We start from the raw sequence: 27,215 nt of genomic DNA, 5'->3' as shown, positions 1-27,215 counted from the left end.
AAATGAGAGCCGTTATTACAGCAGCTAAAATGAAACACATTTCTCCTACATAATATGTGTGATGGTTGAGTTCTCTTGGGTTAATGCCAAATCACTCCCCTCAGTTAAAAAAAAAATCACAAGAGAAAACTTGCTTTGATCTGTTATGTTATGATAGGACTGCTCCGACCTTTTATTTACCACTCAAATTTAAAGGTTCACTAAGGGAGATCAAAATAATCCTCCACTGGAAGTCTACAATACAGAGACCACTGAAAGGTAAAGTGAAATGGAGAATGCTCTTAACCTGAGTTTGTGTGGACAGAATATAAATAGATTTCATTTATCTAGGACACTTCTGGTTTTGCTCAGTTAAAAGTACTAAACAATAAGGTAGAAATCCATAAATCAGAATATAGCCCAGACCAGCACAGCAGCAGAATTCAGCAAAACTATAGAATTAATGTTAAAGACAACACTGAAATACTGGAACAATGAAAACATTCACCGGGCACTGGAATGGATTCCCAGCTGGCCTCAGGGCAGTCTCCCACCATCATGCAGGAAGAAGACTCTGGCGACAGAATATCAGGCTGCCCAAACTTCCATCCCACAGTGTGCAAACATGAAGCAGCCACTTTTTGAGGCGCTGTATTCATGTACCCATGTGCTCCACCGCCTCATTTGGAGGTAATATCTGAAGCATGCACAGTTCTAAAAATGATAATATTTGTTGTGTAGTGATGAATCAGTGTATTTCTGAATTCTTCTCTGGATCATACATCACCTTCTCAACTCACAAATTTATGGTAAAATCCTACATATATAAAAGCAAACAAAGAATGCAGATATAACTCACAACACTGCAACCCGGACAATCTGGACCATTTTCACAAGTTCGGTGGCGAGCCTGAATGCCTCCTCCACACTGGGCTGTACAACGTTCCCATACACCCCAGCCAGTCCAGAACACGTGAGGAGAACACAACAAATGCTCATTACAATACCTGTAAGAAGGAAAGCAAGGTCAGATTTAATGTGGTCCTTAATGTGCTGTTGCATTAATATGATTTATCAGTATACTTGTCTAGAAATGAAAGAAGATTAAATTACAGACATCATCCCCTTTTGAGCTTGGATCTGATAATTTTGCCCTGGGATGCAAAAATAACATGATTTCATATTCCTATCATTGTTTAGATTTCCTGTCCCGTTTCCACCCCCCCAAGATATTCTCTTTTCTTTCTTTTTCTCCCCTTTGAAAATTATTTACAATCTGTTAGGAGCATTAATCCAGCAGCCTGCAGGATAGTGCTAGCATTCAGTAGTGTGATCAAGAGATTGCCACAAGCTGTTTGTGATAGGCTTATGTTCTGATGGAGTGATCAAGAGGCCTCTCCATTGTGATTTTGAAATAGCTGTTTGGAGCAGAAAAGCTAACACAAGCCAGCTCAACCAGGTACTCAAAGAACATGGCCAGCTGCTGCAAGGTGGATGATGAAGCTAGCTTGGTGAAATGTACTGCAACTAAGAGAGCTGAAAAGGAGAGGAGTAAATAAAGGAACGTTAAAGGACAACCTAATCTACTCTTTTGTTTTTTGGGAAAAAAAATGTATCTTCAAAGTTTCTTCTTAGAGACGTTTCTAATTCCATCTCAAGTACAGGTTCCCCACAGGGCTGTGTCTTGAATCAGTTCACCTTGATGGCCCATAACTGCTGTGCCAAGTCTGTGCCGAATCATATTGTGAATATGTGGATGACATGGCAGTGGTGGGGCTTATCCGGCAACAGAATGAAGATTCTTCAGGGAAGAGGTAAAGGCTTTGGTGGACTGGTGCAATAAAAATAACCTGGTTTTGAATGTTAACAAAACAAAGGAGATCTTTTTTATTTTACTTTAGAAAGAGCCGGCATAGTCATACTCCACTTTGCATCAAGGCTGCAGCTGTACAGGTGGTCAATAGTATTAAGTAACTGGGGTTGCAGATAACCAACAATCTGATTTGGCCTCTTCATATATTATCTTTAGTGAAGGGTGTAAATGAGCATTCGCATTTCCTGCATTGGATGAGAAGAGTACATCTTTCTCCTTTTGTCCTGGCCACTTTTTACAGAGGCACAACTGAGAGTTTGCTCAGTTTGGTGGCAGCAATGCCTCAGATAGAAGGTCCATAAGGACAGCCGAGATGATTATAGGAAACTTGCTTCCCGTTATTCAGTATACTGCTCATAAGCGCTATGTGCTTAGAGCTCGAAGCATTAAAACCCGACATACCCACTTCACAATCTGTTTCTGTTGCTCCCCTCTGGGAGGAGGCTTCAGTGTTATCTATAGTAGGACTACTAGATTTTGTAACAGCTTTGTTCCTTGTTCCATCCATCTTGTAAATTCGCAGGATTCTTTTTTTGCCATGTACAGTATATGTATATATCCGAATTAGACTGTGATTGTCCGCTATGTCATATATCTCTGTGTTATGCGAATATACACATAACGGTTATCTTTTGAGAGCTGAATGCAATGAAAATTCATTTTAATGTACGTGAATTAGTGTACATTTAAAGTGACAATAAAGTTTTTATTCTGTTTTGTCAAACATCTTGTACATGCATAAAGAAAAAAAAGGTCCAAACTATGAATACGCAGGAACCTTTACATGTTCATTGAGGGTTGGTCTCTAAAGATCACCCAAGGATAAGAGACAAAAGGTACCATATTTTTCCTCAAAAAAGAGGCTGAAAATCTGGGTGCATCTTATACACTGAATACAGCTTCTTTTTGCCTCCCGAAACCCCAGCCCCTTTGCAAAAATGGCCATGCACAGCTTGTAGGAGGCTTTCAGAGAGCCCCTGGGGGCTGGGTAGGGCAGAAACAAGCAAAAAACAGCCAATTGTTTGCTCAATTTTGCCCCTCCAGCCCCCAGGAGCACTCTATAAGCTTCCTAAAGGCTATCCATGCACCTTTTTTTGACAAAAAACAGGGCTGTTTTTTGCTCGATTTTGCCCCCCCCCCCCCCCTAGCAGGCACTCTACAAGCCTGCTAAGATTCATGCCCTTTTTTTGAAAAAAAAAATGGGCCCATTTTCATGAAAGACGGGCTGTTTGTGGGAGGTTTGCAGAGTGCAAAAACATTTTTTAAAAATGTGCCTCTTCAAAACCTTGGTAAGTCTTATACTCCAAAAAATACGGTAACAAGGATCATTTGTATATTATCTATGCAGCAGTCCTCCAAAAATTAAATCTATGTGCTGAACTGCTTCCTCACTTTTATAGATTTGAGGATAGACCAAAGTTGCGTAATAAAATGACCTCAACAACTGTGATATTAACATTTAGCTACCTAATTTGAACGAGAATGCCAATATTTAACATAATACAAGATTATACATACAGGTGTAACCAGATTTGACCAAATCCTAAAGGTGGAGCTGAAAATAAAATCTAGAACAGATTTTTATTTATGCAGAATGGGTTCCATCTTGATTTTGGACTTTGACACCATTAGTTGGTTTCTTTGGCACTCCAGAATACTATAAGAACAGTGGTACTATAGCAGCCACACCTAGGAAGGAATACTGTTAATGTAAAGTGGCACAGGGTGGGAGTACTAGATTTGGTCTGCCATCCCATCAGAATGACCTTTGTATTCAGGTAAACATGACTTCTCCATTATCTGGGAAAGATAGAGAGATCCTGAGTTCTATTATTTGTTCCAGCTCACTCTGCCAGTTTTTCAGTTATGTATGATACTTTGTGAGCTCTGCCAGCTAGCTGACCTAGCCAAATGATTTTTTGAGTGGAAATAACCATTGCAGGGACTTTTTCTGCCTCAAGCCAGCTATCAGTTCCATCATGTTCAAGAAGAGACGTCACTAGTTCTTTCAGAAACTCTTTCTTCTTTCTTACCCATTGCAAGACTACTTATTACAAATTTTTATCACATTCTGTCCCATAACAAAGTTAGAAGAACAATAGCTTTTATGAAAATTGACATGCTTCACAATGTTGTGAAGCTCCATGTTTTTTGCAAACATCTTTTCATTCTGCTGGGAAAAGTGACATCAATAGGTTTGTGATCTTCCCATGCGTAAAAAAATGGATCTTTTAAACTCCTAATCCAGGCAAAAAGTAGAATTGAGCCACCTCTGGAGAAACCACCTCTGACTATATCCAATCATTTATGGAAGTCTGGACTGGGCCTCTAAACTAGAAAGCCTTATTTCTGCACAGTCTGTATAACTACAGGAGGCCTCAATGTCAGCCTCATTCAAACAGGGACTTTATCAATTTATGCCACTTATGGATAGCCATGCAGTTTCACCTGTCTTCCATTTCACTCAACTTCACACACAGTTCAGATAGTAATAAATGACAATTGGCTGACATTACCAAAGCTCTGGTTTTAATATTTTTGAAAAGCGTTTTGCATTTAATAAAACAACGAGGCATGGTGCCGGTTTTATATTTTCCTCCCGGTACGCACAGCACACAAGTGCATTCCCTGCAGCAAAGAGCAAGCAAGCCTCAGAAATCTCAAATATGGTTCAAAGTCTCATTTCCAGAATGAATCTGCTGGAACACAGGACTCTGAGCAAAGTCCAATTAATCCTCCTGGAAGCATTTCAAGCTAGCAGGTAATGCTTTCCCCCTGCTGATATTTCTCTCCCTGTTCTTTATTTTTTATTTTCTCAAAACTCAGAGGATTTATGGTTTGCAAAATAAACAATACAAGAGTATTAGGTCTCTGACTTGTAGACCTCTGCACTGACCTTGTGTCCAGAAATGATGAGATAGAATTGAGAAGGTGACATGGAAAAACTCTCAAGCAAGTATATGACCTTTGACATATCCAACAAGCCCTGCTCAGCTTCCAAAGTGGTCAACAGTTTTAAGTAATGAGAAGGAAGAGAAAACAACAAGCTAGTTCCTTCTACTGACATAACAATAGGAACACCTGTTTAGGATTAAAACCCCTTTTATACATAAAAAAGAAAATGGGTGTTATTTGGCTAAATAATGTATTACTAACTCTGACTAGGAAAGTGTTCTACCTCATTGCCAAGAGACCCAAAACTATCTAGACTTTCCCAGCCTCGTTGACTTCTAGTGTGTTGGAATAGCTTAAACTACTCCCAGGCCGAATGTCAACAACCATGCTATATGTATGTTATAACACATCCAGGGAAGCCCAGCGTAGGGATATTTGTTTTAATACATTAAATCAGTCAGTTAAACATAATAAGCATTGTTCGTATTAATCAGGAAGCAATATTTACTTATTTTTTCTTCCACAAATGGTTTAATCTTAAAAAAGACAGAAAATTTAAAGACTCAATAGGCAAGGCTCCAATGCTTAATAGTGTAAATTGCAATGGACATACTATTATCTATTTATATCTTAAAACAATAAAATTAGCACTAATTGTGGTGATAACTGTTATTGGTAATTTGGGAATGGAATTTACACATAAGGTAACAAATTTAGCAATTTATCTTGACTGTCTGGCAGACAATGTAAATAGAAATTAGCAGAATGCCCTGGAAATTTAGTTAAAAGAGGGGAAATCAGCTGGTGATGAATGACCCTATAATGCTGACAATACAGGGAAAAAATGACCCGGGGTTTCTACCCATGCTACAGGGATAATATCGTACTTCAGAAGGAATGTTCTTGTATTACCCTTCTAAATCAGCTTTGGGGAGGGCATTAAAACAGGCTTCATTTAAAACCCTCTTAAATTTAGAAGTAAAATATTGGAATAAATATGAAACTGGTTTGGGAGCTAAAATTTATTTATCAATACATCCCACGAGAGGGCAGCAGTGTGACCTTCTGTTCCTAATGCCCTCTGTCTGAAAGCTAATTTAGCTCGATCTGGCCCTAATGGTAAAAGAGCATTGCTAGAAAAGCTGTAATAGTTCAACTTCCTTTGGCATTCTTTTTCCTGAGAAATTTCCTTGAAATGATCTCCCAGTATTAGGTGAACCAAGAGTGAGTTTAGCATAGTGGTTACGGCACTAAGCTAGAAGCCAGAAGACTAATTTCTAGTCCTCTTTTAGATATGAAATAAGTTGGGTGACACTAGTGTAGGCCAGTCTCTCTCTCTCAGCCCTAGGAAGGAGACAATGGCAAACCACTTTCTAAATCTTGCCAAGAAAGCTTAACTTTATTATGGTCATTACCATCATAAGATAATTGGTATTTAGGTATCCAAATTATTGAAAACTAAATTTACAATGTCAAGATAGCAAAGAAAAGCTAAAATTGGCTAAAAGACAATGCTATGCTATGTTATGTTATGTTAACATCAAAATATGCTAACAGGCTTGCTTAGGCTACAAATATTCCACAAGGAGAAATATAAATTAGCAATCTGGATAAACGTTGAAATAGTGGTACAAATTACAAGTGCAACAGAAACTTATTTCTTTCTCATTTGCCCAAGTGAATCATGGACCAGGAAATCAGCAATCCTAAATAGAAACATTAGGAAGGACAAGGACAAGAACCAACACATGTTTATATCAGCAAAATATATGACATTTGCCATCTTCCTTATAAAAATACAATAGCAATGAAGGGTTATAAATGTGGGATATTTTTTCATAGCATGAAGTGTGGATCATTAGGCAAAATGCACATAGAAAGAAAAAACTCTCTGGAGTGAAAGTAGGATAATTGAAGGAAGAGAAAGTATAGATCCTATTTAAATAAGTATTAGAAAATGCATTAATTTCCCATCAAAATGGGTGAAAAGTGGAAATAAGAAAAGAAAGTGTGGAAACAACTTGGAATAAAAAACAGTTATGTTTGTATTATTATTGTAATATATAACTGATGATGTATTATTAAAAAGTTGTTTTGGAAATGGGTGAAGAGAACTAAAGAAGTTTCCAGTAGATTGAATAAAATTAAAAATAAAAGTGATGAAGTGATGCAGAAAAAAAAAAGAATAAAAGGATAAAATTGAAACGAGGGAACGTTGGAAAGAGTATTTTAGAGATCTTGATAGGAATCAGAGCACTGTGGCAAAGATCAGAACTAGAAAAAATTGATAAGAGTTAGCCTCTGACCAAAAAGTAGTGGAAATGATTGATTAATTAATTTAAGAATAGCAAGTGTATTAATCAGTTTACCATCCTCTCCTTCATTTGGAGATGCATTCATCATATAGACAATGAATGAAAATGAAACCAACAGGTGTGTGAGAAAAGAGTTAAGAGGAATGTAAAATATTTACAGACCCCTCGCATCCTGGACATAAATTGTTTCAACTCCTACCCTCAAAACGACGCTATTAGAGTACCGCACACCAAGACAACTAGACACAAGAACAGTTTTTTCCCAAACGCCATCACTCTGCTAAACAAATAATTTCCTCACCACTGTCAAACCATTCACTAAGGCTGCATTACTATTACTATTAGTCTGCTCATCGTTCCTATCACCCATCTCCTCCCACTTATGACTGCAGGACTGTAACTTTGTTGCTTGTATCCTTATGATTTATATTGATAATGATTGTTTCCTGATTGCTTATTTGTACCCTATGACTATCATTAAGCGTTGTACTTATGATTCTTGACGAATGTATCTTGTCTTTTTATGTACACTGAGAGCATATGCACCAAAGACAATCACACTCTATTCCCGGGATGGCGAACCCATGGCATGCGTGCCACAGGTGGCATGCGGAGCCATTTGTCAGGGCATGCAAGGCGCTGCCTTGTCAGCTGGCCAGCGCACATGCGCATGCTGGCCAGTTGAGTTCACCCTTTTTAAAAGCTATTTTTTGCCCTCCCCAGGCTCCAGAGGCTTTATAGGAACCTGGGGAGGGCGAAAAGAGCCTCCCCTGCCCCCCGGAAGCCCTCCGAAGGCTTCACAAGCTTCCCTGAAACCTCCGGAGCACAATAAACCTATGGGCAAACTGGAAGTTCAGGAACAGACTTCCGGTTTGCTCGGAGGGTCGTTTTGAGCACTCCAAAGGCTTCAGTGTCGCTCAAAATGACCCTCCGAGCAAACCGGAACTAACTTCCAGTTTGCTCAGAGGATCGTTTTGACTGCTCCGGAGGCTTCAGGTATGCTTCCTGAAGGTCTCTGAAGCCTCCGGAGGGCCTCCGGGGGTGGGGGGCTGTTTTCACTCTCCCCAGGCTCCTATAAAGCCACTGGAGCCTGGGGAGGGTGAAAAATGCATGCAAAAAATGGGGGGGGTCGCACCTGTAGTGCATGCATGCATACTGGGGGGGGGGTGTCACACATTGTATTATGGGTGCGGCATGCCCGCACATGACCCCCCTGCGCTCCACCCACTAATGGCATGCGAGCCAAAAAAGGTTCGCCATTGCTGCTCTATTCTATTCTAAAACCCAATGAAACCTGTCCTCCAAAAGAGAATGGTGGGAAAATAAAGAATACAAAGAATGGATAACTGAATTATTGCCATTTCCTGAATTTTAGCAACATATTACCATTTTTATTATAACCTGTGGAGTTCAGCCGTTGGTTCACTGTCACCAATAGTCTTTTTGCACATCACAGTTTGAGAATCATGGTGGTAATATTGATGTCCATCAATTTGGATAAATTCATAAGGGGCATTAGGCAAATCCATGGCTATGAACAGCTGTTTATCACAATGCATATATTACTTTTAATTAATTCTACCAACCTTTCATTGTAAATGATCAAATCTGCCTTGCTTTTGTTTTTATATTCATTTTTTCCATGTGTCTGTATGAATAAGTTAATGTTTAAACTACATATATGAAAAATAATTTTTGTTAGCAGTTCTAAGCATATTCATCTTGGAACTCCAAATGACTGTTCCTTTGATTCTCTTGTGTTGTTCCAACCAATCTATTCATGTCACCCAGAAAAATGAGTCCTCATCCGTCCTCACCCCAGATTTCATTCTTTTAGGTTGCATAATTTTCTCCAAAACTCATCCAGCCTTTTCTTCTTTATTCACTGGCTATCTTCTCTTAAAAATGCCTATTTTCAGATGTACTTGCAACCCAGATGGTAGCAGTTCATATTTTTAACATATATTTTGCATTTATAATTAATCCTTCACTCCTCCCTGCATGTACCCATCAACTCCATGTCAGGGTTCCAGGTAACACCCCCTAACAAGGTAAATGGTAAAAGATAGCTTCCAGGTCTGATACTCCATTCCACAAGATCAGACAACCTTCATTTAGATCTATTCCATCCTTCCTACTCCCTTAGTTTCATAGACACAACCAATTCTTTTTTTCATTTATTATTTCTTTGTTCTTTTTCCAGATAGGTCCACAAATACTGAGTTCCATCACCCATCAGGAGTTTGGTCAATCAAGGATATCAGACAACTTTCTTAATAATATAAAATGTTGACTGAGTTACCAGCTTTAGTTGTATCTAGGTTAAATGCTATAACAATGTTTTCTATTCATGGAAAGAAAAGTATCAATCAGGCTGGCATTTTCTGGCCAGGATGTCACAGTCACAACTGAATTCCATTTTTTTTCTGACATATGCTCATATTATCCTATGTAAGCTAGCAGTTGCAATTAATGGACCACCTTGTAATGGACTACCTGTTTATATTTCAGCTCAGCGTTACCTGCAGCATGCTAACACACAATCAGAATGCATCCATAAGCATTTGCTTTCATTGGCTCCTTCTCACATCTACACTTTGGGAGACATCTCTTTATTTAACTTTCCAAATTATAGTTGTGTATAATGTCTCCATTTATTCACATTTTTCTTAAACTGCATGGCTAAAATGTCTAACTGAGCATAGGGTTGTTATTCTTGTGGCATTTTTTGTCCTTTTTTCTGCTCTAAAAATACATGAACGTATACTCATAGAAATATAGTGAGCAGGGTATAGAAAACCATGTTAGTGGTTAAATTGTAAAATTTAATTTCAGGTCTGACAATCGCAGCAGGCGCTCTAATGATGGAAGGCATCTGAACGGAATGCACACTTTTCTCTTAGACTGAATTCTAGCATCTAGATGCAATCAAATCTTTCAACACCTCCATTCCCAGAAATGAAAAATGTTTTCTTTCTTTAAAACTGAGACAATTCTCTTTCAGCTTCTGTTTAATTCCAGGAAGAAGAAATTTCCAGGTAACTAATGAAAACAATAGTAGCATATCTTTACAGCCTCATTATTTTCTATAATAATAGGAATAAACTGGAAGTGTGTTAAAATATTTTGGTTTCTTTTATCTATGTGTTGCAAAATAATTATCTCTGGGTCAATTTTGAAAATGATGGTTAATATCAGCGTGTTTCATCCACGAATGAATGCAATAATTTGACTTTAAAATTATATCATTTGATTTATGTGTTTTGGGTAGCTTGTACTGTAATTACTAATTTGGGGCATCTCCTGGTTTGCAATACAGTGGTATTCAGACAATGTCATCATCTTGTGTTAATTTTATATTTTCTGATGGATGCTTTTTCCTCCATTCACCTGCAGATTTCCAGATCAGAATAACTCCATGTTTTATATTTTCCAACATAGATTAATATCCATTTTAATATGTAAGCCTAAAAGGAGTTCTTCAATTTTTTTCCCTTTAATTTTAATTTTATCTGTTAAATGTTAATCATTTTAATTTTATTTAATGTTTTTCTATATCCTGTGAGGTAAGTCCAGTTATACTCTATTTTTAGAATTAAAGAAATACATTAAACAAAAATAACCTGGTAATAGAGATACAAACAAAGGGGAAGCAGATGGTGGAGATATTAGCCTCTTACCTCTCTTCACGGTTCTGCCCAACACATACACGGCCTCCGTAGCGAGGGCTTGGGTTATTGCAGGAACGTTGACGTACTTGAAAGCCTATTCCACAAGTGGTGCTACAAGGAGACCAAGCTGACCATGGAGTCCACCCACCATTTCTGTAAGAACAATAGATCATGCTCAGTAATTTTTAGGTCTGCATGTCCAAATAAATATTTGTTTCCACAGGGGAAAAAGCTCTTTGTGGGGTACGTGGAACAAGAACAATAATGATCAACAAAACAATTAAATATCCTTTCATTATCCCAATATCATTATCTCATTATCCCAAGCAGCTTTTAAAAACTGGACAATCTAACATGGGCTTAATTACATGGTTAGATACTCTGTTCTTCTAGAAAATTCAATTTTTCCCAGTAGAGACATTTTCTTCTAGAAAATTCAATTTTTCCCAGTAGAGACATTCTTGAGGAAATCCTTCCACAATATAATTTCTCCAATCTGAAGTCGTCTTTTTAATCTTTCTATCAGCTAAGCAACTTTACCATTATGTTAAAGTGTTCTGGTTGTTTTTGCTGCTGTTGTTTTTGCAATCATTCAGTCATAGGTTGTGCATATTTTGGTCTAAACAAAATTACCATTGGAAAAGTCATAAGACAAGATATCATAATTCAGTATATTACCTGTTCTCACATGTTTTTTTATTACACTAAAATAAAAAAAATATTTTATTAGGTAAACAGGTCTGCTACACAGTAGGTAATTTAAGACTCTATGCTATAGGGGTAAATTTTGTAAGATATTTTTAAGCCACCATTATTATTTTTATAATACGTAATTCAAAACGGTGAACAAATCTACTTCCTCCTTCTTCTGACCTCACCAAACGGTGAGATGAGTTGGGCTGAGAGATAGTGACTAACCCAAAATCACCCACTTGGTTTTTCAAGCCTAAGGCAAGACTAGAACTTACAGACTCCTGGTTTCTAGCCTGGAGCTTTAAGCACTAGAGCAAATGGGCTGTTTTTCTGTCATGGTTCTTTGTTTTTAGAAGACTAAAGAATTCTTCAGTATTTTTAACAGTAAGAAAACCATGTTTGACACTGAGTGTATACTTAAGAGACTGCCATGTTCAATCATAATTCCTTAACGTCTCAAAGTTTGGGATCCAGATCTTCCCATTAATCCTGAAAAGGCAGAATCTGAACATAACCAGAAAGTAAGACTGGATCAACTTAGTTGCAAGATCTATATTTTATTCTTGTGCATTTTTGTGCTTGCTGCTGCATTTGGTACCCTGATAAGTGGTACATTTTATCACAGGCAGCAGCCAAAAGTACTCGTTATCAAACATGCAATGTATGTAATATATTGTATTACACTGGCTTATCTTAAGCATATAAAATATGAAGCAGTTCTATTGTCAGCAATGACCGGGATATACAAATAATCTTCCAATAATTCAATATTACATTATTATTTTTACTTTTTACATACCTAGAGCAGTTAACAATCTCAATACTTGACCCTTCACATTGGCGACCCCCACATTTTGGAACTGGATTGTCACATAGGCGTGTTCTACAGAGGCAAATGCCTACACTTGATCCATCTACGTGTGTACAAGGCTTCCATTCTGACCAGGATCCAAAATGGCCATCCACAGTCAAATTCCTCTTCTGGAAACCAAAGGAGAAAAGAACAAATTCCAGTGATCACATTTAAAGTAAAAGATAATCCACTATATGTTACAGGTCCAACTTGCCTCATTGATCAAGATCTGGTAACTTCTGTTGGACAAACACAGCCTTGTCACAATACTCTTAAGATGTGCAGGGGAGAAAGATAAAACATGTACAAACATGTTTGCTATCAGTTATGTTCTAATTACGAATTAGCTCAAACTAATTTTAAATTGGTATTGCTAGTTTATAAAGCTTTAAACATCTTATGATCGGAAGGAATCGCCTAAGGAATCATCTACTTGCATATGGCTTACTCTGTCAGAGAAACCACCTCTCCCATTATGAATCAACCGTAATACATACACTGAACCTTGGTAGTACAGTGGTTAGAATATAATATTGCAGGCTAATTCTGCCAATTGCCAGCAATTCGATCCTCACCGGCTCAAGTTTGACTCAGCCTTTCCGCTTTCCATCCTTACGAGGTTGGTAAAATGAGGAGCCAGATTGTTGGGGGCAATATACTGACTCTGTAAACTGCTTAAGAGAGGGCTGTAAAGCACTATGGAGTGGTATATAAGTCTAAGTGCTATTGCTAAATGCTATGAATCAACCAACTGCAACCTAAGGTCCCTGGTGCTCTCTGAAACTGGTTGTTTGCTTGCAGACATTTCATTACCAAACTAGGTAACATCATCAATGTGCTCATATTACGTAGTTTGGTAATGAAATGTCTGCATGAAAACCACCCAGCTCAGAGAGCACCAAAGACTCCATAGTTCAATCTTCAGCTACAAATATTCTATCAGTATCAATTGCAGTGTTTAGAGCAGCAGGATAGACCCTTTTGATGGAATGTCTGCCGGAAGCTTTGCTATCTAGTATGCAAAAATGGCCTTATCCTAGCTTGCTTCTAGCTAATGGAATGGTCTCAAGAACATTACCCCAGGATTCGGGAAAGTGAGCAAAAAGATGCCTGTTTCATCAAGTTTTGAACTGTTAAATTGATTTTACAAGTGGTCCTCATTTAACAAACACTTGTTCAATGCCCGTCAAATACCCTGTTTCCCTGAAAATAAGCCCTATCCTGAAAATAAGCCCTAGCATGTTTTTACATGTGCACCTAATATAAACCCTATCTCCAAAATAAGCTCTACTTAAGAGCCAGCACAGCCAGCGCCCACCCATTTTGTCTGGTTGGACATACAGTGGCCATGTACAGCAGGAGCCCATGTGGCCACTGGCCCACTTCTTCCACTTGTGAGGCAGGTGTTGGGCATGGATGGCCTGGCTGCAAGGGCCGTGAGGTAAGCCGGTGTGGGGCGCATGGGGCAGATCCATCCCCCCACCTCGCTTCTGGCCGTGGAACCAGCAACATCAGCATGTGGCTCGGCCTCCTGCTCTGTTGAGGCCATGAGGAAGAAGTGGGCCAGCAGCCATGGGGAGTCCTACTGGAGTGGCCATGAAGTGAGGCAAGTGTCGGGGCATGGGTGGCCTGGCTGCAGGGACCCTGAGATAAGCTGGTGTGAGGCGCATGGGGCAGCTCCAGCCCCCACTTTGTGGCAGTGGCACTAGCATGCCGCATAGCCTCCTGTCCTGCTACAAGCAATCAGAACAAGTGAGCCCCCTGTACATGGATAAGAATAAGACACACCACAAAAATAAGCCTTAGTGCTTATTTTGGGGCCCAAAACAAAATAAGACCTGGTCTTATTTTCGGAGAAACTCAAGTATATGACAGCACTGAATGAATGAAAGTTATGACGGGATGTCACACTTATAATTATTGCAGCATCCCTGCAGTTACACAATTGTTATCGAGGTGCTTGGTACCTGGCTTTCAATTATAACATTGAAGTTCCTGAGTCATATAATTGCAATCTGCAACATTCCCTGATAGCTCTTCACAAGCAAAGTCAAAGGGGAAGCTGTCAGGAAGATGAAGGTCATATGAGGTCCTCACTTAAGAACCCACATGGTCCTCGCCCAAAGTTACTCAGGCAGCTTTCATGTAACTAAGGAAAGCCTAGAACTCCTGCTGCGTTCTAGGCCAGCTCTTTAACCACAATAATTTTAATATATTCATTGGTTAGATGCTTATATACTGTGTAGCATAGTGGTGTGTGTGTGTGTGTGTGTGTGTGTGTGTGTGTGTTTGTAAAATAAGATTATTTATAAGCAGAAAGGCAGGTATAAATTTAATCATCACATTTTTGAAGGGCTTGCTGGGCAAGAAAAACACTGAGGGAAAAACTCCTACATCAGGTTGCAGAAATAAAGAATGTAATTTGTACACACACTGACTGAAAATTGAATGTTGTTTCCAGACAGTTTAGCTAAGATTTAGCTAAGAATGCAATGAGTAATAAACCAAGAAATGAAAGAAAAAGAATTGCAAAAGCACCTTGCAACTGTCATGCCATTGGCTGCCAAAACCACATGGACTCACCAGGTTTTCCTACATCTGCAGTCATGAGCTGTGAATACATGCTCAAACACTAAGTAAGTGAAAAGTGAATATTGTTCTGTTTTTCATGTGGCCTGCTAAGATGCCCCCCACCGAGCATCTGGGCGAGGAAATTAAGCAACCTCTGTTAATTGATTGTTTTCAGGTTTTTTTTTCTAGTTTCTAGTATACCTGGCTCCTCGCTATACATCAGCGACCCTGCCTGAACTCCTTGAGCTGATCTCATCGGTGGCAATTGAGACCCCCAACCTTATAGTGATGGGGGATTTCAATCTGCCGTCGATGGGAGAAGCGTCTGAGGGGGTTCGGGAGTTCATGGCTTCCATGACAGCCATGGACCTGACCCAGTTAATTCAGGGCCCTACTCACGAGGGAGGCCACACGCTGGACCTTGTTTTTGTCTCAGGCCGGTGGATGAGTGATCAGGGAATAGGGGACTTAGCTATTACTCCCCTGTCATGGTCGGATCACTATCTTCTCCGGCTGGACTTCCCTGGTGCTACCCCACACCGCGAGGAGGCGGAACCGGAAGGTATTAGATGGTTCCGCCCCAAGCGCCTGTTGGAACCAGATAGGTTCCAGACGGAGCTTGGGCCACCTCCTGTGGAGTTGACCCGCCCCCGAGTGGAGGACCTGGTAGACGCATGGAATAGTGCGACTACCGGGGCCCTGGACCGGGTGGCGCCTTTGCGGCCTCTCCTGCGGCGACGAACCACCCTGGCTCCCTGGTTTACCGAGGAGCTAAGGGTGATGAAACGCCAAAGGAGACGCCTAGAGAGTCGTTGGAGATCCTCTCGTTCCGAATTTGACCGAGCACAGGCACGAGCCTACTTGAGGACGTACCTTGTGGCATTAAGAGCGGCCAAACGTCAACATTGCGCCGCCCTTATTGCGTCTGTAGATAACCGCCCTGCCGCCTTGTTTCGGGTGACTCGCTCCCTCTTGTTTGAGAGGCCGCGGGAAGCCCCTTTACAGGGTAGAGCAGAGGAGTTTGGGAAATATCTACATGACAAAGTCGCTCAAATCCGGACGGGATGGACCCCCTTCAGTGGTTCAGTAGAGACGCCCGTGGCGAGTCTTGAGGGTCCGCTTTGGGAGGAGTTTGATTCGGTTGCCATCGAGGATTTGGACAGATTGCGTGGACGTCTGCGACCCACCACATGTTTATTAGACCCGTGTCCCTCCTGGCTTGTACTGGCATCCTGGGAGGTTACACGTGACTGGCTCCTGGTCCTAGTGAACACTTCGTTGGGTGAGGGGTCTCTACCAGCCGCCTTGAAAGAGGCGGTGGTGAGACCCCTGCTCAAGAAGTCTTCCCTGGACCCGACGGACCTAGTCAATTACCGTCCAGTCTCCAACCTTCCTTTTTTAGTGAAGGTTGTAGAGAGTGTGGTGGCACAGCAGTTCCCACGCCACCTGGAGGAAAATGATTATCTAGACCCGCGCCAGTCCGGCTTCCGACCCGGGCACAGCACGGAGACGGCCTTGGTCGCATTGGTGGATGATCTCTGGCGGGCCAGAGATAGGGGTTGTTCCTCTATCCTGGTCCTATTAGACCTCTCGGCGGCTTTCGATACCATCGACCATGGTATCCTGTTGCACCGGCTGGAGGGGCTGGGAGTCGGGGGCACCGTGTTACGGTGGTTTGGCTCCTACCTCACTGACCGGACGCAACGTGTGTTGGCAGGGGAGCAGAGATCGACCCGGAGGCCTCTCACATGTGGAGTGCCACAGGGTTCGGTGCTCTCGCCTCTCCTGTTCAACACATACATGAAACCGCTGGGCGAGATCATCCGTGGTTTTGGGGTGGGATATCATCTGTATGCTGATGACACTCAGCTATACATCTCCACCCCAAACCACCCCAATGAGGCCATCGAAGTGATGTCCCGGTGTTTGGAGGCCGTACGGATCTGGATGGATGGCAACCGACTGAAACTCAACCCTTCCAAGACGGAGTGGCTGTGGCTTCCGGCGCCCCGGTTCAACCAGGTGTTTCCATCTCTGGCCATTGGGGGCGTGCAATTAGCCCCTATGGAACAGGTGCGCAATTTGGGCGTCCTCCTGGATGCCCGGCTGTCCATGGATGACCATGTAACAGCCGTGGCAAGGGGGGCGTTCCATCAGGTTCGCCTGATGCGCCAATTGCGCCCCTTATTGGACCGGGATGCCCTACGCACAGTCACCCATGCGCTAGTGACGTCTCGCCTGGACTACTGCAATGCTCTCTACAGGGGGCTTCCTTTGAGATGCACTCGGAGACTACAGTTGGTCCAGAACGCGGCCGCGCGGGTGATCATGGGGAGGACTAGATTCTCCCCTGTAACACCTCTCCTGCGCGAGCTGCACTGGCTTCCTGTGGTCTTCCGAGTGCGTTTCAAGGTCTTGATTATGATCTTTAAAGCGCTCCATGGCACAGGGCCTAGTTACATGCAGGATCGCATCCTGCTCCACACATCCCTACGACCTATCCGCTCTCACAGAGAGGGACTTCTCCGGGTGCCGACCGCCAAACAGTGTCGGGGGGCGACACCCAGGAGCAGAGCCTTCTCTGTGATGGGCCCAGCCCTGTGGAATGACCTCCCCCGGGACATCAGGATTACTTCCGATCTCCGCTCCTTCCGTGTACAACTGAAAACCCACCTCTTCCAACTATCTGGCCTGGCTCAACCGTAATTTTCTCGCACCCCTCCTGACTGTCTGTTTTTAATATTTTGAATTTGGATTGTACATGGGGTTTTGTAATTAGGGTATTTTAATGGTTTTAATTGTCTATGTATTGTATCTGTTAACCTCCTCCGAACATGTGTGTCTTTGTACTTATTTATGTCATGGATTTATGTAAATGTTATATGTTTTTAACTCCACTGTACGCCGCCCCGAGTCCTTTTCGGAAAGGGAGCGGCTAATAAATTTAAATTATTATTATTATTATTAGTTGTACTTTTTTCAACATTGGGCATTTGTTATCTGGACTCCTGGTTTAATTTTATGGTTTTAATTGTTGTATATTGCCCAGTAATTGCTATGAGAGGGTTGTCCGTTTCTAAAAAAATAAATAAATAGATAAGCAAGCAAGCTCTGGTTTCCTGCTGTAAGAACAAGGTGAAATAAATGTACAGTTTACACCAGTTCTTCCCAAAATCGTTTTTAAAGTAACAATTATAAACCCATTATCTAAGCATAACAAAGACATTCTGATAAATGGCAAAAAAGACTTCCTGATAAGCAGATTTGGGTAATGAAGGGGAAAACTTGGGAATTAATGGCTTTTACAATCTTATCAATCCAGCAAGACCCTGAGAAACTCCAAGGATTGTGTTTTTACTTTTACTTTCAGTTGATTATATTTTATATATTGTTTGCATGATGGTTGGTTTGAATAAGTTGGTTTCAGAACTTTCCTTTATACTATATGAGCAACTTAACAATTGTCACCCACCATTGTTAGGCCAAAATGAAAGTAATGAGGACATGGATTACAACACTGCAGGGAAAGGTTGGTGATGCAATGAAGATACTACAATAATTCATCAAGAGGTTTTTTCCAGATAAATGTATGAGGTCAGATGACAAATCATGGGGAAATCAAATGAAAAGTGAATGCTTCTGAAATCTTCCTAAATGAAAGGATAGGGTAAGTGCAGAAGTCTTTATGACTCATTATCATTATGTTAAATGTTGCTTAATGTAACTTCAGAATAAGGCATATGTATGTGATGTATTTCTTCCAATTATAATAATAAAAACATATTTTGTGTTAATTTCCATATGGTTTTTCATATTACAGCTCAGAAGAAATTAACGGTAGCTGAACTAGAGTTAAAAGAGTGATGAGATACATTTACTGCTAACCTATACTATTTCCGAGAGAATGGCTAATCATAATTAATCTTTTCACTTTAAAAAACCTACATTCTGCTATAGAAAATTAGCAGGTCAGACATAAGGGTTCTAGCTAAATTTCCTGACACACTAAATTTCCACGTAAAGGAAGTACTTACATGGAGCAAATAGTCATTATGCCCTGAAAGGCAGGCCAAAAAATCCATAAAATAATCTTCCAAGGGCTCTAATGGGTAACACACATTATAGCCCTTGGAGGTCTATCCTATGGATTTTTCTCATCCCCCCAATGACAAATTTTCAACAGTTCAGAACAAAATGCTTTCTTCACCTTTTCTCTGTATACATAAAAAATAGTTTAAAGTTTAAAGTTATTATCCTAATAGAGGAATTTTTTTCTACCCGGGAGTCACTGCAGCAGCTGAAGCTGCTGAATCATGGCCAACCTGCATGCAAAACTTACTACCAGCTGCCTGCCATGCCAGCTGTCTCAAGGTAGAGACAGCCAGAGCCATCAAATCATTCCAGCGGCAGAGCAACTGTGCTAGATGCCTACTATCTGCAGATATTATAATTGGGAATCAGAAAGTTGCTTTCTAGATCCACCCGCATTACTTTTGATTCTGTGGGGCTCAATTAGAATAGCTCAGTCCCTGTTTTGTCATTTGATTCCTATGTATAAATCAAAAAGAAATTCAGTGTTTCAAGTGAAAACAGGCTCTTAAACATAGAGAGCCTGTGTAAGGTACTGAAAGTTGTTTCTCTGAAGAAACAAGATATATTTTCTGTCCTGAAAACATTTGTGTCACAAAAATGTATATACATTTCTGTCTTCCTCTACCTGGCAATATTACTATATGAAAAGCATCAGTCACTAGAACATTTTGTACTTAGTCACAAAATGAGCCTATTCAAATCAACTCTCTAAAGGTCAATGTGAAAAACAACAGAAAGGAGGAAATTATCTACAAATACTTCAGACAGCTGGTAAGTATAAGTGCACCCACATCTAGGACCATCTGTTGTAAGAGGGAGTTTGCTCACTAAAACAAGAAAGGCCTTGTGAGTTTAAGGAAGGAATAAAACTTTGGTGTGTGCATTAATAGCAAGAGATATGTGTGCTATTTCTGCATATCTTAAGACCCAGGGGTGGGGTGGGGTGGGGTGGGGTGGGGATGAAATAGACTGTCTATGGAGCCATCATAGGAAGCTGTAGAAGTCCAGGCTTTCTGTAGAATGCGAACTCCTTTATGAACTTCAGAGCCAGTGGGGATAGTGGTTAGAAGTTCTGCTCTTCTGGCAGGGATTTTGAAATATTTAATTCTGGGAAAAGGGAATGGGCCACATGAGTTATCCTCAGTATATTGAGGAAGCAATACCATTTTATTCAATCCCATGAAATAGGGGGTTTTCAAGAAGTATGAATGGATCAAATAAATGCTTTGGCTGAATGGGTTTGGAAACAACAGACACAAATGAAGAGTACTTAAGGCTTATGAAAAGTAGCCAAGGTCAGATCCCTGCAAAATTCTACTCTCTCTTCTTTTGAACGGCTTTAGGAATGGCCATCTCAGAATATAGAATATTAACAACATTTCTTGCTCTTCTTAAATTCCTGGGCAGAACAGCGACAACCATAGACCTCCAAAGGTCTGGCATTAATGTATTTAAAAACAAGGTAAAAATGATTAGCTTCCAATATCAGAAGGAAATTTTGTTCCTAAACTCTGTGTGAAGTAGATCCTCAGTCCATCTCCTTTTCTAAAATTGTCTTGGCTTCCCGCTTCTTCCTTAATATCGGTTAGATTTTCCCTTTTATCTCTCTGTTTTATTTCATGCAAAGCTCTGCCTCTGGGACCTCTTTTCACTTAATTCAATCTATTTCTTTCTTCTTTAAGAACACAAAGGTAATGTCAACCTGCATGCTTAGAAAACTTACACATGACAGCCTAGAACTGAAGATGGTAAATATCTTTGATTCCTTGGGCCCAAGGGAACAGATAAAGATCATCAATGTGCTGGAGAAGTAAGGTAGAGATTAATTTTAGGATGGAAGGCAATGAAAAACCTAGATAAGACATATTTATTTATTTAGGTTATGGACTCTTCAACAATAACAGCTTAAAGCATTGTTCTTTCCAGTGATAATGTATGGCTCTGAAAGCAGGACATGGAGAGAAAAAGACAGGCATCTTCAATTTATGGATCTGGAGATTGTTTCTGAAAGTACTATGGATGGCAAGAAAAATGATCAACCAGTCTTGAATCAAATAAAGGCAGATTGTTCCCTTGAGGTGATGATCAGCAAGCAGAAGCTTACATACTTCAGGCATCTGATGGGAAGGATGATGAAGTAGAAGAAAATAAGTTTGGTTGGCAAGATTGAGGGAGCAACAGATAAGATGGATAGGCGGCATCACAGAGATAACTAGAATGTCCTTTGAGGAACTATGAGTTAATGCTTGGGCAGGTTAAGATGGGAGCATTTATCCTTGTATTTACCAGGAGCTGAGCTCATCTTGATGACACCTAACTTCAGTCAAAGACATATGGCACTTTTTGTTATCACTGCTGCAGCTTTTTATTTGCTATTGTTCTTCTTTATCTTTTCAGTTCTTTCCTAATTTTCTCCACCCAAATATTTTCTGACCATTTTCATTTATTGCTATGAACCTTTTGCTACTAGGACTCAATTTCTATTCTGTTTCTAAACAGAATTCTCCTGCCTTCCCTTCATTCTTCAATCAGTTTCCAACTTCCCAAAGGCTTCCCTAACCACCACCCCATCAATATTCTATTGCTTCAGTGATTGCATATACATACGTATATACATGCATACATACATACATACATACATACAACTTTATGACTCATATATATAAACAAATTATGCCTTACAAAAGCTTGCTAAGAATAGAGAAAAACACTAAGTATGTAACTCTGACAGACAAAACACACCAACTGATATTATTTTGATAAAATCATTTGCTGTTAATTGCCCTGTACAAAGAATACCTGAAGAGATGTGGTGGTGGCATGGGGGTACAGTCACCCTAGAAGGCTCCACCAATTACCACCAATTGCTCTTTTCTGATTTCAGTGTTTCAGTTTGAACCTTTTCTGGTTTAGAATATTTTCTAATTTTCATTTATACTGGTTTTTTAATTGTAAATTGCTTTAAGGAGACTGTTATAAATAATTACAATAATGAAATGGTTATCATAAATACAATGAGTTCTATGGAAATTACTTGGATTCAGACAACTTGAAAAAGGAAGACATATCTGAATTCTACTTACTGGACAGAGAGAGATGCTCTGCTCCCATTGACTCATGCTCAAGCTTTCTTCCAATGGTGTGCATTTCCTTAGCACTAAGTCCCAGCCACAATAAGGATCCTGGGATCCAACACATGTGCTGAAAAAATTAAATTGAAAACATCACAGAAATTCTCATGTTTTTCTTCCTGGGAAAGAACCAACATTCCTTAATGTGCCAGACCTTCTGATTAAGGCAAGCAGCCTGAAGATGGAGGTATAGGTAATTCTTGTTTAATGACTGTTCCCTTAGCATTGTTTGTAGTTATGAAGGACCCTCCAAAAGCTACTTATGATGCAATTCAGGAGATTCAAAGGCTGTATATACCCCTGCAGTCACATGACTGCATTTTGGCACTTGTTGATTGGCATACCTTTATGCCAGTAGCAGTGTTATATAACCTGGAGATTATTATTCTCCAGGCAAAGCAAGAGAAAAGGCTAACTTTTTTGTTGTTTAAAATCTATCCCAAACTCTTCAAATACTTCTTCACTGTCCCTGAACAGAAGGTAGCAATTTTTTCAACTTAAGTGTTGAAATTTCCTACTGATAATTGTAGTTTGCTGGTGCTAATAATAACTTTCTGGAAATGTTCTAAATTGCCTAAAATGGAAATTTGCTTTAGGTAGGAGAATTATGAGAGTTTAACTGAAAGATTAATCAACTGAATTGAATTCATTAGGGGTAGGCTGCCATTCAATGCATTTGGAAACTGTTTTTTTGATGAAGGAATAGCAATAGTATACCCTTTTTACAACTGATGTCTTTCCTCTATTAAACTGAAAATTGTTCTGCTTCAGATAGTTACTTAATGAAAAGAGTTTAAAATTAAGTAACCCTGTAATTATATTTACTCACTTTTCTACCCAAATCATTCAAGATCAACTAATCAGACAGCTACCTGTATGTTTTATAAAACTGGCATCTCTTCAGTGGGATCTTTACCACACTTCTCTGAAGACCCACATAGAGAGCACTCTGACTGTGTAAAATCTGAAGGCTCTTGATGGGCTCCCATTGCTTCTTTGGGAAGATGTGAATCTCCTCTAGCAAACAACTGCTGGCTGTCTGATTAACTGGAGCAAGGATTTTCTTAATTGTCCCATGATCTGTAAAAACAACAAGTGGGTCAGATCAAAGAAGCAGAACTTACTGAAATGTTGTTATCACAATTTCTTTCACATTCATTTTAGTAGAAAGAGAAGAAAGGAAAGTATACTGAGTAAGTGAGGTAGAAGTTGAATACTCCCATCGTTTGAAGTTCAAAAAAAAATACAGCTGCTTTATGCCATTGATCCAACTTGCTTTTCTCTTATAGCTGGAAGCAGTATTTCAACACTTTGTGCAAGCTTTTTTTCAGTCCATCTGGTATACCTCCTTTTGACCAAAAAATGATAGTGGTGACTGAGCTTTGTGAGTGCAAATTGATTCCTCCCAAACACAGTGTCCTACTCTGCCAGGGCTACAGCAGACAGAAAGAGGAAAGCAGATCAGTTATTCAATATGAGCCAGCAGAACTTTACTCAATCTGGTGTTTTCCAGATCAACAATCTCCATCTTAGGAGAAAGATGCTGTAATTCAACACATCTGTGTGACATCAGGTTCAAGAAAGTTGCCTAGCAATGTAAGATTGTAGCTTCATATTTGAAAAGTATGGATAATAACATTAGGTTTGTCAGAAGATCATTTAAAGAAAACCACAGTACCTGTCCATTCCTTAAGAAGACTGTCAGTAAATTTTACTCCTATGATATCTTTAAAACCACACTCTCTTTTGTTGCCTCGGATATTCAGAACCTGTTCCCTGCTCTAAGCATATTCAACTTGTTGCACGGGTACCAAAGTATCATTGATAATTTGCACATATAAAAAAAAGGAATATGATTGAATTGGACTGCCCACTCTGCCTAGCACTGCCCTTTGCTTGTTCCTTAGATAAATAGTTAGAAGCAGAAGGTATTCCAAGGCACTAGAGTTTCCTATGGATTCTACCATATAATGCAATTACATTTTTTGTACTTTTGATACTTGGGCCAAAAAGTGTAGGTCATCACTCTTCAAATGATTCTCCTGATCAGGCAACCTGTTCTGACCTAGGCTTCCCCAAAAAGCACAAAGCAGATTCCTGGTCCCAACAAAACCCCTTTTATTGAATGAATGTGAATTCCTCTCATTCACATTCAGCAAAGGCCTGGTAAACAGTCTTTCAAAGGTGAGTTTATGACCAAAGATCTTATCTAGCTTGGAAAGCTGCCATGTAAATATTTTCCAAATGCAGTGCTGTGCAAGGAAAGACTTGGCACAGAGTCTCCGAGATTCACAGAAAGATCTTCACACTCCTGAAACAAATGAACGAACAAACAAACAAACGAATTGTTTCCTACAAAAGCCCACTCCCCTTTCACTCTTTTATTTCCTATGGGAGGGGCCATTCACCATCCACCTGTGGCTTTACTCCCAAGTTGACCCTGATTTCTTAGCTGTTCTTTTCTTCTGGGACTTCTGTCCATGCGCACATTGGGAACAGGCTCCAGCTGTTCCTCTGCCTCACTGCAGTCTAGCTCCGAAGGCAGCTGAGAATTGCCAGACAGCCTTGGCCATATCTCTGCCTCCAAAGCAGAGCCCTCATCCGACTGGCCCATGTTCCTCCCCAACCTCCTCACTGTCTGACTCTGCTGCCAGCTCTGCTGGCTGCTGACAGGCCACAACACAACCATTTTTTCTTCAAACAAAAAAATGACATAAGCACCACATCCATGTAGAAAGTGATTCCCATTACAATCATAACATTATTATACAATTTATTAGCAGGGGGTCCAAACAATATAAGAAGATGTAGGGGGTTTGTGCAAATCTCCTATCCAGCCCATCAGCAAAACTAGCAAGTGGTAGATGAAATATACCAAGGGAATAATTCAGCATATCATTTTTAAGTGTGCACAGAATATATTCACCTACAGAATGTAAGATAGCCTTGTTTTGCCATTCCCCCTTCAAATTGTACTTGGGAGCATACCAGACCTTAAAACAGAATACATTCTGTTGATAGTTACACTAGCTACTTTTCTTCTGCAATACCTTTCATACAACATACACTTTCCAGCCTTTGAAGGCATTCTGTTACAAAAATCATATATTTCATCATTGTATCATTCTGAGACAATCACAAATAAATTATAATTCATAATAATTTATATTGCAAGCTGCCCAGAGTCACTAAATTAATGATATGGGCAGCATAGAGATATAGATATAGATAGATATAGATAGATATAGATAGATATAGATATAGATATAGATTAGATAGATAGATAGATAGATAGATGATAGATAGATAGATAGATAGATAGATAGATGATAGATAGATAGATAGATAGATAGATAGATAGATAGATGATAGATAGATAGATAGATAAGCATTATAACTCATAATTCAAAATCCTCAAAGGTAACACTATGAAGATTAATATTTATACCAAAGGTAATACTGTGAAGACTAATAATTATATAAAGACATTGATATAACATACAAAAGCAAAATCAATTTGAAAATGTGTTCCGGAACAAGGAATACTGAATGAACTGCAGGATCAGCACAGCTTATTTGGAAACAGAGCAGGATTCATAATAAACATACATGTGCTAGATTCTGACCTTTATTGTCTCCTATTATATTTTTGTTTTCACATTGTTCATATACAATATGTTCAAAAATATTAAAGCCAAAGAATTACCTTGGTTAAATGACCAAGTATTCTCTTTTGATATGTATTGAATTTTACATTAGGCTAAGTCTGAAACATTAGACTTCACAAATCAGTTGTTGATTTCCCGTTTTGAAGACATGGGTTTTTTTTAATTTAAGTGATTCTATTATCAATTTAGCAGAACTTTTAGAATAGCTACTCTAAGATATTCAATCAAAGGAGCAGTAGCTCCTGATTGAAAAAGAAAAAGAAGGAACGATGGGAAGAGATCAAGGAAGGAAAAAGGAAAGAGAGGAAGGAAGAAGAAAGGAGAATGAAGGGGGAAGGGAAAAGAAGGGAAGGAAGGAAGATTGGTTGATTTAGCATGTTTAGCACTTGGTTACCAGCAGCCTTACTGACTTTTCGCCATCCCTTTGTCCCCTTCCCCTGACCTCTCCTGGTCGCCTTCTATCCTATCGCTAAGAATTCTTTGGTTACAAGCCAGGTCTCTTTGCGTGGAGAGGGAGTAGGCCTCCCTCTGACCCACACATTTTGTCCTCCTGCACACATCATGAGCAACCTGGCCAAGGAGAATAGCAGCAGCCTGGTAAGATCTGCCCAGGCCAGCACAGGTGCCTATGACACAAGTTGAGCTAGCCACGGACATTCTGGCTGTGCCCCCCCCCCCCAAAGTCAAACAGAACCCTGATGCAGCCCTCAATGAAATTGAGTTTAAAGCCCCTGTTCTAGAGGGAAGGGATTCACTGGAGAAATGCTGCTGTCCATCTTTTTAATGGAAGGGACATAAGCATATCTTCTTGGTGTAAGCTTACAGAATCAATGAGCCTACTGGAAGGAGATTGTCTTAGATGTACCAGGGAGTTAAACCAAGTGTATCAAAATCAGCTAGTATTTTGAGTTATACCTGGAAGCCTGTCAGAAGCCAATGTAGGAACTACCACAGATGAATTTGGTAAAAATTGTGCAGCATTCTGAAAGATTCAGAGGAAAAGGTTATTCTGTTACACATCATGAATAGACAAGTCGGAATGAAGAAGAAGAATACAGGCAAAGTGATGGAAATGTTCCAAGAAATGAAAATTATTGTTTGGTGACTTGATATCTTGTTACAAAAGGTTGATTTCTTTGTTTGTTATTTGTTTCAAATATATGACTGAAATATGAAGCTCATTTTTATGTACACATATAAAGGAATAAATCTAAAAGTATAACTGATTTGTTTTGGGATGGTTTTTTTTAGAATAGAATTCTTTATTCTTTATTGACCAAGTGTGATTGGACACACAAGGAATTTGGTGCATAAGTGCTCAGTGTACATAAAAGAAAAAAATACGTTAATCGAGAATCATAAGATACCACACTTAGTGATAGTCATAGGTTACTAAATAAACAATCAAATCATACTAGGAAACAAACAAAACAATATAAATCATAGAGATACAAGGAACAAGGTTATAATCATA

The 27,215-nt window shown here is 39.8% G+C and overlaps 1 protein-coding gene across 1 annotated transcript in view; it reads right to left on the bottom strand.

Annotated features, from left to right (window-relative positions):
* SEMA5A (semaphorin 5A) overlaps positions 1-27,215 on the bottom strand; it is a 208,813-nt gene that overhangs the window by 22,760 nt on the left and 158,838 nt on the right. The window contains exons 11-15 of the mRNA XM_081952502.1: positions 22,946-23,153; positions 22,026-22,143; positions 12,226-12,407; positions 10,743-10,886; positions 839-986 (exon numbers count right to left, since the gene is read on the bottom strand). Of these exons, the coding sequence (XP_081808628.1) occupies positions 839-986; positions 10,743-10,886; positions 12,226-12,407; positions 22,026-22,143; positions 22,946-23,153 (800 nt within the window). The remainder of the gene's footprint in view (positions 1-838; positions 987-10,742; positions 10,887-12,225; positions 12,408-22,025; positions 22,144-22,945; positions 23,154-27,215) is intronic.

Source organism: Natrix helvetica, assembly GCF_964273705.1.
Source record: "Natrix helvetica genome assembly, chromosome: 4".
Classification (NCBI taxonomy): Eukaryota; Metazoa; Chordata; class Lepidosauria; order Squamata; family Natricidae; genus Natrix; species Natrix helvetica.
The sequence above is the reverse complement of the archived record's forward strand: the minus strand, read 5'-3'. Positions and strand labels throughout refer to the sequence as shown.